Raw genomic sequence first — 12,500 nt, 5'->3', positions numbered from 1 at the left:
GAGGGAGGGGTGAGGATGGAGGGGTAAGGATGGGGGAGGAGGGAGGGGTAAGGATGTGGGAGGATGGAGGGAGGGGTGAGGATGTGGGAGGAGGGAGGAGGGGGGGGAGGAGGGGGGAGGATGGAGGGGGGGGTGAGGATGGGGGAGGATGGAGGAGGGAGGGGTGAGGATGGAGGGGTAAGGATGGGGGAGGAGGGACGGGTAAGGATGTGGGGGGATGGAGGAGGGAGGGGGTGAGGATGGGGCAGGATGGAGGAGGGAGGGGGTGAGGATGGAGGGGTAAGGATGGGGAGGAAGGGTAGGGGTAAGGATGGGGGGGGAGGAGGGAGGGGTGAGGATGTGGGAGGATGGAGGAGGGAGGGGTGAGGATGGGGGAGGATGGAGGAGGAAGGGGTGAGGATGGAGGGGTAAGGATGGGGGAGGAGGGACGGGTAAGGATGTGGGAGGATGGAGGAGGGAGGGGTGAGGATGGGGCAGGATGGAGGAGGGAGGGGTGAGGATGGAGGGGTAAGGATGGGGGAGGAGGGAGGGGTAAGGATGTGGGAGGAGGGAGGGGTGAGGATGGGGCAGGATGGAGGAGGGAGGGGTGAGGATGGAGGGGTAAGGATGGGGGAGGAGGGAGGGGTGAGGATGTGGGAGAATGGAGGAGGGAGGGGTGAGGATGGGGCAGGATGGAGGAGGGAGGGGTGAGGATGGAGGGGTAAGGATGGGGGAGGAGGGAGGGGGTAAGGATGTGGGAGGGGAGGAGGGAGGGGTGAGGATGGGGCAGGATGGAGGAGGGAGGGGTGGGTGAGGATGGAGGGGGTAAGGATGGGGGAGGAGGGAGGGAGGGGTAAGGATGTGGGAGGATGGAGGAGGGAGGGGTGAGGATGGGGCAGGATGGAGGAGGGAGGGGTGAGGATGGAGGGGTAAGGATGGGGGAGGGGAGGGTGGGTAAGGATGGGGGAGGAGGGGAGGAGGAGGGGAGGGATGATAGGATGGGTAAGGATGGGGAGGGAGTGGGGTGAGGATGGGGAGGATGGGGTAAGGATGGGGGAGGATGGTCTGGGTAAGGATGGGGGAGGATAGTGTCTGGGTAAGGATGTGGGAGGATGGAGGTAAGGATGGGGGGATAGTGATGGGTAAGGATGGGGGAGGATAGTGTCTGGGTAAGGATGGTGGGGTAAGGATGGGGGGAGGGTGTCTGGGTAAGGATGGGGGAGGATAGTGTCTGGGTAAGGAGGGGGGAGGATGGTGTCTGGGTAAGGATGGGGTAGAGGATAGTGTCTGGGTAAGGATGGGGGAGGATAGTGTCTGGATAAGGATGGGGGAGGATAGTGTCTGGGTAAGGATGGGGGAGGATAGTGTCTGGGTAAGGATGGGGGAGGATAGTGTCTGGGTAAGGATGGGGGAGGATAGTGTCTGGGTAAGGATGGGGGAGGATAGTGTCTGGGTAAGGATGGGGGAGGATAGTGTCTGGGTAAGGATGGGGGAGGATAGTGTCTGGGTAAGGATGGGGGAGGATAGTGTCTGGGTAAGGATGGGGGAGGATAGTGTCTGGGTAAGGATGGGGGAGGATAGTGTCTGGGTAAGGATGGGGGAGGATAGTGTCTGGGTAAGGATGGGGGAGGATAGTGTCTGGGTAAGGATGGGGGAGGATAGTGTCTGGGTAAGGATGGGGAAGGATAGTGTCTGGTTAAGGATGGGGTGGATAGTGTCTGGATAAGGATGGGGGAGGATAGTGTCTGGGTAAGGATGGGGGGAGGATAGTGTCTGGGTAAAGGGGGAGGATAGTGTCTGGGTAAGGATGGGGAGGATAGTGTCTGGGTAAGGATGGGGAGGATAGTGTCTGGGTAAGGATGGGGGAGGATAGTGTCTGGGTAAAGATGGGGAGGATAGTGTCTGATGGGTAAGGATGGGGGAGGATAGTGTATGGGTAAAGATGGGGGAGGATAGTGTCTGGGTAAGGATGGGGGAGGCTGGTGTCTGGGTAAGGATGGGGAGGCTGGTGTCTGGGTAAGGATGGGGGAGGATAGTGTCTGGGTAAGGATGGGGGAGGATAGTGTCTGGGTAAGGATGGGGGAGGATAGTGTCTGGGTAAAGATGGGGGAGGATAGTGTCTGGGTAAAGATGGGGAGGATAGTGTCTGGGTAAGGATGGGGGAGGATAGTGTCTGGGTAAGGATGGGGGAGGATAGTGTCTGGGTAAGAATGGGGGAGGATAGTGTCTGGGTAAAGATGGGGAGGATAGTGTCTGGGTAAGGATGGGGGAGGATAGTGTCTGGGTAAAGATGGGGGAGGATAGTGTCTGGGTAAGGATGGGGGAGGATAGTGTCTGGGTAAGGATGGGGAGGATAGTGTCTGGGTAAAGATGGGGGAGGATAGTGTCTGGGTAAAGATGGGGGAGGATAGTGTCTGGGTAAGGATGGGGAGGATAGTGTCTGGGTAAGGATGGGGGAGGATAGTGTCTGGGTAAGGATGGGGAGGATAGTGTCTGGGTAAGGATGGGGGAGGATAGTGTCTGGGTAAGGATGGGGAGGATAGTGTCTGGGTAAAGATGGGGGAGGATAGTGTCTGGGTAAGGATGGGGAGGATAGTGTCTGGGTAAGGATGGGGGAGGATAGTGTCTGGGTAAGGATGGGGAGGATAGTGTCTGGGTAAAGATGGGGGAGGATAGTGTCTGGGTAAGGATGGGGGAGGATAGTGTCTGGGTAAGGATGGGGAGGATAGTGTCTGGGTAAGGATGGGGAGGATAGTGTCTGGGTAAGGATGGGGAGGATAGTGTCTGGGTAAGGATGGGGGAGGATAGTGTCTGGGTAAGGATGGGGGAGGATAGTGTCTGGGTAAAGATGGGGGAGGATAGTGTCTGGGTAAGGATGGGTGAGGATAGTGTCTGGGTAAAGATGGGAGAGGATAGTGTCTGGGTAAGAATGGGAGAGGATAGTGTCTGGGTAAGGATGGGGGAGGATAGTGTCTGGGTAAGGATGGGGGAGGATGGGGGAGGATAGTGTCTGTGTAAAAATGGGGAGGATAGGGTCTGGGTAAAGATGGGGGAGGATAGTGTCTGGGTAAGAATGGGAGAGGATAGTGTCTGGGTAAGGATGGGGGAGGATAGTGTCTGGGTAAGAATGGGGGAGGATAGTGTCTGGGTAAAGATGGGGGAGGATAGTGTCTGGGTAAAGATGGGGGAGGATAGTGTCTGGGTAAGAATGGGAGAGGATAGTGTCTGGGTAAGGATGGGGGAGGATAGTGTCTGGGTAAGGATGGGGGAGGATAGTGTCTGGGTAAGAATGGGAGAGGATAGTGTCTGGGTAAAGATGGGGGAGGATAGTGTCTGGGTAAGGATGGGGGAGGATAGTATCTGGGTAAGGATGGGGGAGGATAGTGTCTGGGTAAGGATGGGGGAGGATAGTGTCTGGGTAAAGATGGGGGAGGATAGTGTCTGGGTAAGGAGGGGGGAGGATAGTGTCTGGGTAAGAATGGGAGAGGATAGTGTCTGGGTAAAGATGGGGAGGATAGTGTCTGGGTAAGGATGGGGGAGGATAGTGTCTGGGTAAGAATGGGAGAGGATAGTGTCTGGGTAAGGATGGGGGAGGATAGTGTCCGGGTAAAAATGGGGAGGATAGTGTCTGGGTAAAGATGGGGGAGGATAGTGTCTGGGTAAGAATGGGAGAGGATAGTGTCTGGGTAAGGATGGGGAAGGATAGTGTCTGGGTAAGGATGGGGGAGGATAGTGTCTGGGTAAGAATGGGAGAGGATAGTGTCTGGGTAAGGATGGGGAAGGATAGTGTCTGGGTAAGGATGGGGGAGGATAGTGTCTGTGTAAGGATGGGGGAGGATAGTGTCTGGGTAAAGATGGGGGAGGATAGTGTCTGGGTAAGAATGGGAGAGGATAGTGTCTGGGTAAGGATGGGGGAGGCTGGTGTCTGGGTAAGGATGGGGGAGGCTGGTGTCTGGGTAAGGATGGGGGAGGATAGTGTCTGGGTAAGGATGGGGGAGGATAGTGTCTGTGTAAAAATGGGGAGGATATGGTCTGGGTAAAGATGGGGGAGGATAGTGTCTGGGTAAGAATGGGAGAGGATAGTGTCTGGGTAAGGATGGGGGAGGCTGGTGTCTGGGTAAGGATGGGTGAGGCTGGTGTCTGGGTAAGGATGGGGGAGGATAGTGTCTGGGTAAGGATGGGGGAGGATAGTGTCTGGGTAAGGATGGGGAGGATAGGTGTCTGGGTAAAGATGGGGAGGATAGTGTCTGGGTAAGAATGGGAGAGGATAGTGTCTGGGTAAGGATGGGAGAGGATAGAGGATGGGAGAGGATAGTGTCTGGGTAAGAATGGGAGAGGATAGTGTCTGGGTAAGGATGGGGGAGGATAGTGTCTGGGTAAGGATGGGGAGGATAGTGTCTGGGTAAGGATGGGGGAGGATAGTGTCTGTGTAAAGATGGGGAAGGATAGTGTCTGGGTAAAGATGGGGAGGATAGTGTCTGGGTAAGGATGGGGGAGGATAGTGTCTGGGTAAGAATGGGAGAGGATAGTGTCTGGGTAAAGATGGGGGAGGATAGTGTCTGGGTAAGGATGGGGGAGGATAGTGTCTGGGTAAGAATGGGAGAGGATAGTGTCTGGGTAAGGATGGGGGAGGATAGTGTCTGGGTAAAAATGGGGAGGATAGTGTCTGGGTAAAGATGGGGGAGGATAGTGTCTGGGTAAGAATGGGAGAGGATAGTGTCTGGGTAAGGATGGGGAAGGATAGTGTCTGGGTAAGGATGGGGGAGTATAGTGTCTGGGTAAGGATGGGGGAGGATAGTGTCTGTGTAAGTATGGGGGAGGATAGTGTCTGTGTAAGGATGGGGGAGGATAGTGTCTGGGTAAGGATGGGGGAGGATAGTGTCTGGGTAAGGATGGGGGAGGATAGTGTCTGGGTAAGGATGGGGGAGGATAGTGTCTGTGTAAAGATGGGGGAGGATAGTGTCTGTGTAAAGATGGGGGAGGATAGTGTCTGTAAAGATGGGGGAGGATAGTGTCTGTGTAAGGATGGGGGAGGATAGTGTCTGTGTAAAGATGGGGGAGGATAGTGTCTGTAAAGATGGGGGAGGATAGTGTCTGCAAAGATGGGGGAGGATAGTGTCTGGGTAAGGATGGGGGAGGATAGTGTCTGTAAAGATGGGGGAGGATAGTGTCTGTAAAGATGGGGGAGGATAGTGTCTGTAAAGATGGGGGAGGATAGTGTCTGTAAAGATGGGGGAGGATAGTGTCTGTAAAGATGGGGGAGGATAGTGTCTGGGTAAGGATGGGGGAGTATAGTGTCTGGGTAAGGATGGGGGAGGATAGTGTCTGGGTAAGGATGGGGAGTATAGTGTCTGTAAAGATGGGGGAGGATAGTGTCTGTAAAGATGGGGGAGGATAGTGTCTGGGTAAAGATGGGGGAGGATAGTGTCTGGGTAAGGATGGGGGAGGATAGTGTCTGGGTAAGGATGGGAGAGGATAGTGTCTGGGTAAGGATGGGGGAGGATAGTGTCTGGGTAAGGATGGGGGAGGATAGTGTCTGTAAAGATGGGGGAGGATAGTGTCTGGGTAAGGATGGGGGAGTATAGTGTCTGGGTAAGGATGGGGGAGGATAGTGTCTGGGTAAGGATGGGGGAGGATAGTGTCTGTGTAAGGATGGGGGAGGATAGTGTCTGTGTAAGGATGGGGGAGGATAGTGTCTGTAAAGATGGGGGAGGATAGTGTCTGGGTAAAGATGGGGGAGGATAGTGTCTGTGTAAGGATGGGGGAGGATAGTGTCTGTAAAGATGGGGAGGATAGTGTCTGGGTAAAGATGGGGAGGATAGTGTCTGGGTAAGGATGGGGGAGGATAGTGTCTGTGTAAAGATGGGGAGGATAGTGTCTGGGTAAGGATGGGGGAGGATAGTGTCTGTAAAGATGGGGGAGGATAGTGTCTGGGTAAAGATGGGGGAGGATAGTGTCTGGGTAAGGATGGGGGAGGATAGTGTCTGGGTAAGGATGGGAGAGGATAGTGTCTGGGTAAGGATGGGGGAGGATAGTGTCTGGGTAAGGATGGGGGAGGATAGTGTCTGGGTAAGGATGGGAGAGGATAGTGTCTGGGTAAGGATGGGGGAGGATAGTGTCTGGGTAAGGATGGGAGAGGATAGTGTCTGGGTAAGGATGGGGGAGGATAGTGTCTGGGTAAGGATGGGGGAGGATAGGCTGAGTGTCAGGGAGGAGAAGAAAGGGAGCAGAAAAATTAACGTTTTCTAAATAGATCCCCTATTCCTGGTGTCAGTATATTTCTGTCGTTGCCATCCCAAATACAATTATTTTGTCATGCCAAACATTTTTGTTCAATGACATGACAAAGACAATGGATTTCTAGTCTAAATAACAAACAGACTGGCACCATAGAGACAGACAGACCAACAGACAGACGGAGAGGGATAGAAGAACAGAATAATGTGTGTGTTGGACAAGTAAAAGAATGTGTTAGACATGCTGTCCTGGTTAGTCGTTAGTTAGTGAGTATGTGAGGCATGTGTCAGTGACCAGGGGGCTGTGCTGCATATCTTACCCCTCCTAGAGGAGCTCGTCTGGGCTTTACTGGCCTGTAGTCCCCCCTGCTCTCCCTGCTAAACACCCGGGATTATGATGAGAGGAAAGCCTCGAGAGCAGCACGTCCCTCAAGAGGAGCTGTGTGAGAAAGGAATGTACGCCTTTAATATGGACCCAGCCTTTTCAATAGCAGCATCCTGTTGTTCTTCCTGCTTTTATGTGTAACGAAACACAGTGGAGGTGTAGACCACAGTAACTACAGTAACAGAGTATACACTTAGACCACAGTAACTACAGTGACACAGTATACACTTAGACCACAGTAACTACAGTAACAGAGTATACACTTAGACCACAGTAACTACAGTAACAGAGTGAACACTGTAAACCACAGTAACTACAGTAACAAAGGGTACACTGTAGACCACAGTAACTACAGTAACAGAGTATGCACTGTAGACCACAGTAACTACAGTAACAGAGGGTACACTGTAGACCACAGTAACTACAGCAACAGAGTGTACACTGTAGACCAGAGTAACTACAGCAACAAATTGTACACTGTAGACCACAGTAACTACAGTAACAGAGTATACACTGTAGACCACAGTAACTAAAGTAACACAGTGTACACTGTAGACCACAGTACCTACAGTAACAAAGTGTACCCTGTAGACCACAGTAACTACAGTGACAGAGTATACACTGTAGACCACAGTACCTACAGTAACAGAGTATACACTGTAGACCACAGTACCTACAGTAACAGAGTATACACTGTAGACCAAAGTAACTACAGTAACAGAGGGTACACTGTAGACCACAGTAACTACAGTAACACAGTGTACACTGTAGACCACAGTAACTACAGTTACAGAGTATACACTGTAGACCAAAGTAACTACAGTAACAGAGTATACACTGTAGACCACAGTAACTACAGTAACAGAGGGTACACTGTAGACCACAGTAACTACAGTAACAGAGTATACACTGTAGACCACAGTAACTGCAGCAACATAGTATACACTGTAGACCACAGTAACTACAGTAACAGAGTGAACACTGTAAACCACAGTAACTACAGTAACAGAGGGTACACTGTAGACCACAGTAACTACAGTAACAGAGTATACACTGTAGACCACAGTAACTACAGTGACAGAGGGTACACTGTAGACCACAGTAACTACAGTAACAGAGTATACACTGTAGACCACAGTAACTACAGTAACAGAGTATACACTGTAGACCACAGTAACTACAGTAACAGAGTATACACTGTAGACCACAGTAACTACAGTAACAGATTGAACACTGTAAACCACAGTAACTACAGTAACAGAGGGTACACTGTAGACCACAGTATCTACAGTAACAGAGTATACACTGTAGACCACAGTAACTACAGTAACAGAGGGTACACTGTAGACCACAGTAACTACAGCAACAGAGTGTACACTGTAGACCACAGTAACAACAGCAACAAATTGTACACTGTAGCCCACAGTAACTACAGTAACACAGAGTACACTGTAGACAACAGTTACTACAGTAGCAGAGTCTACACTGTAGACCACAGTAACTACAGTAACAGAGTCTACACTGTAGACCACAGTAACTACAGTAACAGAGTGTACACTGAGTGGCCTTAATGAGACCCTGTCCCAGTCTCACTGTGGGGGTTAGTCCTGTGGTCTGTCCCAGTCTCACTGTGGGGGTTAGTCTTGTGGTCTGTCCCAGTCTCACTGTGGGGTTAGTCCTGTGGTCTGTCCCAGTCTCACTGTGGGGGTTAGTCCTGTGGTCTGTCCCAGTCTCACTGTGGGGGTTAGTCCTGTGGTCTGTCCCAGTCTCACTGTGGGGGTTAGTCCTGTGGTCTGTCCCAGTCCCACTGTAGGGGTTAGTCCTGTGGTCTATCCCAGTCTCACTGTGGGGGTTAGTCCTGTGGTCTGTCTCTCTCTCTCATGCTCCCTCTCTCTCTCTCCCTCTCTCCCTCTCTCTACCTCTCTCTCTCGCTCCCTCTCCCTCTCTCGCTCCCTCTCCCTCTCTCGCTCTCTCTCTCTCTTTCTCTCTCTCTCTCTCGCTCCCTCTCTCTCTCTACAGATCGCAATGAGTGTGTAGAGAACCCAGGAGTGTGTAGCCCAGGCCAGTGTATTGATACGTTGGGAAGCTATCGCTGTATCTGCCCCAATGGTTTCAAGGCTACATCAGACCTGGCCATGTGTATAGGTGAGTACAACAACAACAACCTCTAATCTTCCATGAGTCATATTAGTGAATAGTGCTGTAGTTATTTTTCATGGTCCATCGAGCTGAATCTAATTATCACAAGGCTCACTCCTCTCTCCAAAGTAACATGCAGTTCAATCATAACTCATTGGCCTCCACTAGTGGATAGTTTGTAATAAGTACTCAGTCAAGTAGTCCTTGTTGGCACTGGACCTGGTGAGAGAGTGGTTGCCAGTAGGTTGTGATAGTGTTGTGCTGATGTTGTAATGATGTTCTCCTGTTGTTGTAGATGTGGATGAGTGTGAGAGACAGCCGTGTGGAAACGGGACATGTAAGAACACAGTGGGATCCTATAACTGCCTGTGTTACCCAGGCTTTCAGCTCTCACACAACAATGACTGCATAGGTAGGTGTGTGTGTGTGACTAACTTTGTTTTGAAGCCAGGTCTTCTGCACGCCACAGGACCGTGTTAGCCCACTGAGCTAAAGGCCGAGGCAGTGTGTGTACGGTGTGTGTTTATCTTTCCGCCTGTGTTACCAGATACGGATGAGTGTTCGAGCCAGAGAGGGCTGTGTAGGAACGGGAACTGTATTAACATCCTGGGCTCCTTCGTGTGTGTGTGTCGCGATGGCTACGAACTCAGCGCCGACGGAAGAATTTGTGTTGGTGAGGAACTGTCACATGACTCTCTCCTTATCTCCTTCCTCTCTATCCTCCCATCCTCCTCCCTTCCTGTCTCCTTCCTCTATCTCTCCTCCCCTCCTCCTGTCATTACTCTCTCCTTATCTCCTTCCTCTCTATCTCTCTCCTCCCATCATCCTGTCATTACTCTCTCTGTCATTAATTTCTCCTTATCTCCTTCCTCTCTATCTCTCTCCTCTCTTCTGATCCCTACCATCCTCCTGTCATTACTCTCTCTCCTTATCTCCTTCCTCTCTAACTCTCTCCTCCCATCCTCCTGTCATTACTCTCTCTCCTTATCTCCTTCCTCTCTATCTCTCTCCTCTCTTCCTCCTGTCATTACTCTCTCCTTATCTCCTTCCTCTCTATCTCTCTCCTCTCTTCCTCCTGTCATTATTCTCTCCTTATCTCCTTCCTCTCTATCTCTCTCCTCTCTTCCTCCTGTCATTACTCTCTCTCCTTATCTCCTTCCTCTCTATCTCTCTCCTCCCATCCTCCTGTCATTACTCTCTCTCCTTATCTCCTTCCTCTCTATCTCTCTCCTCTCTTCCTCCTGTCATTACTCTCTCCTTATCTCCTTCCTCTCTATCTCTCTCCTCTCTTCCTCCTGTCATTACTCTCTCCTTATCTCCTTCCTCTCTATCTCTCTCCTCTCTTCCTCCTGTCATTACTCTCTCCTTATCTCCTTCCTCTCTATCTCTCTCCTCCCATCCTCCTGTCATTACTTCTCCTTATCTCCTTCCTCTCTATCTCTCTCCTCTCTTCCTCCTGTCATTACTCTCTCCTTATCTCCTTCCTCTCTATCTCTCTCCTCTCTTCCTCCTGTCATTACTCTCTCCTTTTCTCCTTCCTCTCTATCTCTCTCCTCCCTTCCTCCTGTCATTAATTTCTCCTTATCTCCTTCCTCTCTATCTCTCTCCTCTCTTCTGATCCCTACCATCCTCCTGTCATTACTCTCTCCTTATCTCCTTCCTCTCTATCTCTCTCCTCCCATCCTCCTGTCATTACTCTCTCTCCTTATCTCCTTCCTCTCTATCTCTCTCCTCTCTTCCTCCTGTCATTACTCTCTCTCCTTCCTTATCTCCTTCCTCTCTATCTCTCTCCTCTCTTCCTCCTGTCATTACTCTCTCCTTATCTCCTTCCTTTCTATCTCTCTCCTCTCTTCCTCCTGTCATTACTCTCTCCTTATCTCCTTCCTCTCTAACTCTCTGATCTCTCTTCCTCCTGTCATTACTCTCTCTCCTTATCTCCTTCCTTTCTATCTCTCTCCTCTCTTCCTCCTGTCATTACTCTCTCCTTATCTCCTTCCTCTCTACTCTCTCCTCCCTTCTAATCCTGCCCTTCATTCTGTCATTACTCTCTCCTTATCTCCTTCCTCTCTACTCTCTCCTCCCTTCTAATCCTGCCCTTCATTCTGTCATTACTCTCTCCTTATCTCCTTCCTCTCTAACTCTCTCCTCCCTTCATTCTGTCATTACTCTCTCCTCTCACACTCCTCTCTAACTCTCTCCTCCCTTCATTCTGTCATTACTCTCTCCTCTCACACTCCTCTCTAACTCTCTCCTCCCTTCATTCTGTCATTACTCTCTCCTCTCACACTCCTCTCTAACTCTCTCCTCCCTTCATTCTGTCATTACTCTCTCCTCTCACACTCCTCTCTAACTCTCTCCTCCCTTCATTCTGTCATTACTCTCTCCTCTCACACTCCTCTCTAACTCTCTCCTCCCTTTATTCTGTCATTACTCTCCTCTCACACTCCTCTCTAACTCTCTCCTCCCTTCATTCTGTCATTACTCTCTCCTCTCACACTCCTCTCTAACACTCTCCTCCCTTCATTCTGTCATTACTCTCTCCTCTCACACTCCTCTCCAACTCTCTCCTCCCTTCATTCTGTCATTACTCTCTCCTCTCACACTCCTCTCTAACACTCTCCTCCCTTCATTCTGTCATTACTCTCTCCTCTCACACTCCTCTCTAACTCTCTCCTCCCTTCATTCTGTCATTACTCTCTCCTCTCACACTCCTCTCTAACTCTCTCCTCCCTTCATTCTGTCATTACTCTCTCCTCTCACACTCCTCTCTAACTCTCTCCTCCCTTCATTCTGTCATTACTCTCTCCTCTCACACTCCTCTCTAACTCTCTCCTCCCTTCATTCTGTCATTACTCTCTCCTCTCACACTCCTCTCTAACTCTCTCCTCCCTTTATTCTGTCATTACTCTCCTCTCACACTCCTCTCTAACTCTCTCCTCCCTTCATTCTGTCATTACTCTCTCCTTCATTCTGTCATTACTCTCCTCCCTTCATTCTGTCATTACTCTCTCCTCCCTTCATTCTGTCATTACTCTCTCCTCCCTTCATTCTGTCATTACTCTCTCCTCTCACACTCCTCTCTAACACTCTCCTCCCTTCATTCTGTCATTACTCTCTCCTCTCACACTCCTCTCTAACTCTCTCCTCCCTTCATTCTGTCATTACTCTCTCCTCTCACACTCCTCTCACGCCTTTGTCATCCATTTCTCTCTCCTCTTAGTTTTCTCACCTGTCTCCTTTTCCTTCACGTTATCTCAATTCTTTCATCACTCTCTCAACCCTCTTCTCAGTCTCTCTCTCCTCTCATAGCAACATTATCTGTAGTATTTCCATGTTGTATTAACTTTGTTTAATTTCTAAAGAGTTTAACTGAGTGTGTGTAATGTGGTGTGTGTTCTGTCTCCCAGACATCAATGAGTGTGCAGTGAACCCTGGGACTTGTGGTCCAGGCACCTGTCAGAATCTGGATGGTTCCTACAGGTGTATCTGCCCACTTGGCTACTATATACAGGACGAGACCTGTGAAGGTAACATACATATGCTTGGAAATCTTCAGTCATTTTGGTAATTAACCAAAAATCTATGGCAATCTATCGTAACTTTGGTCATTTATACTTGAATAACTTTAGAAAAATGTATTCATGTATCGTATCCCTTTAGTTTTTTCATCTGTGTCCATATTGACCATGAGTTTCTAGTAGATAGACCGAATGGTTACAGAGGAAATAGCCTCATTCATCACAAAAAGCATCTCTATATTT

General features: G+C 50.2%; 1 protein-coding gene across 1 annotated transcript in view; it reads left to right on the top strand.

Moving 5' to 3' along the window:
- The window catches only part of LOC135537029 (fibrillin-1-like), a 104,642-nt gene that overhangs the window by 68,991 nt on the left and 23,151 nt on the right, over window positions 1–12,500 (top strand). Inside the window, 4 exon segments of the mRNA XM_064963240.1 lie at window positions 8,620–8,745; window positions 9,035–9,151; window positions 9,287–9,412; window positions 12,147–12,266. Coding sequence (XP_064819312.1) covers window positions 8,620–8,745; window positions 9,035–9,151; window positions 9,287–9,412; window positions 12,147–12,266 — 489 coding nt within the window.

This window comes from Oncorhynchus masou, unplaced genomic scaffold (genome assembly GCF_036934945.1).
Source record: "Oncorhynchus masou masou isolate Uvic2021 unplaced genomic scaffold, UVic_Omas_1.1 unplaced_scaffold_700, whole genome shotgun sequence".
In the NCBI taxonomy this organism is placed as follows: Eukaryota; Metazoa; Chordata; class Actinopteri; order Salmoniformes; family Salmonidae; genus Oncorhynchus; species Oncorhynchus masou.
This window is presented reverse-complemented; position numbering and strand designations above follow the sequence as displayed.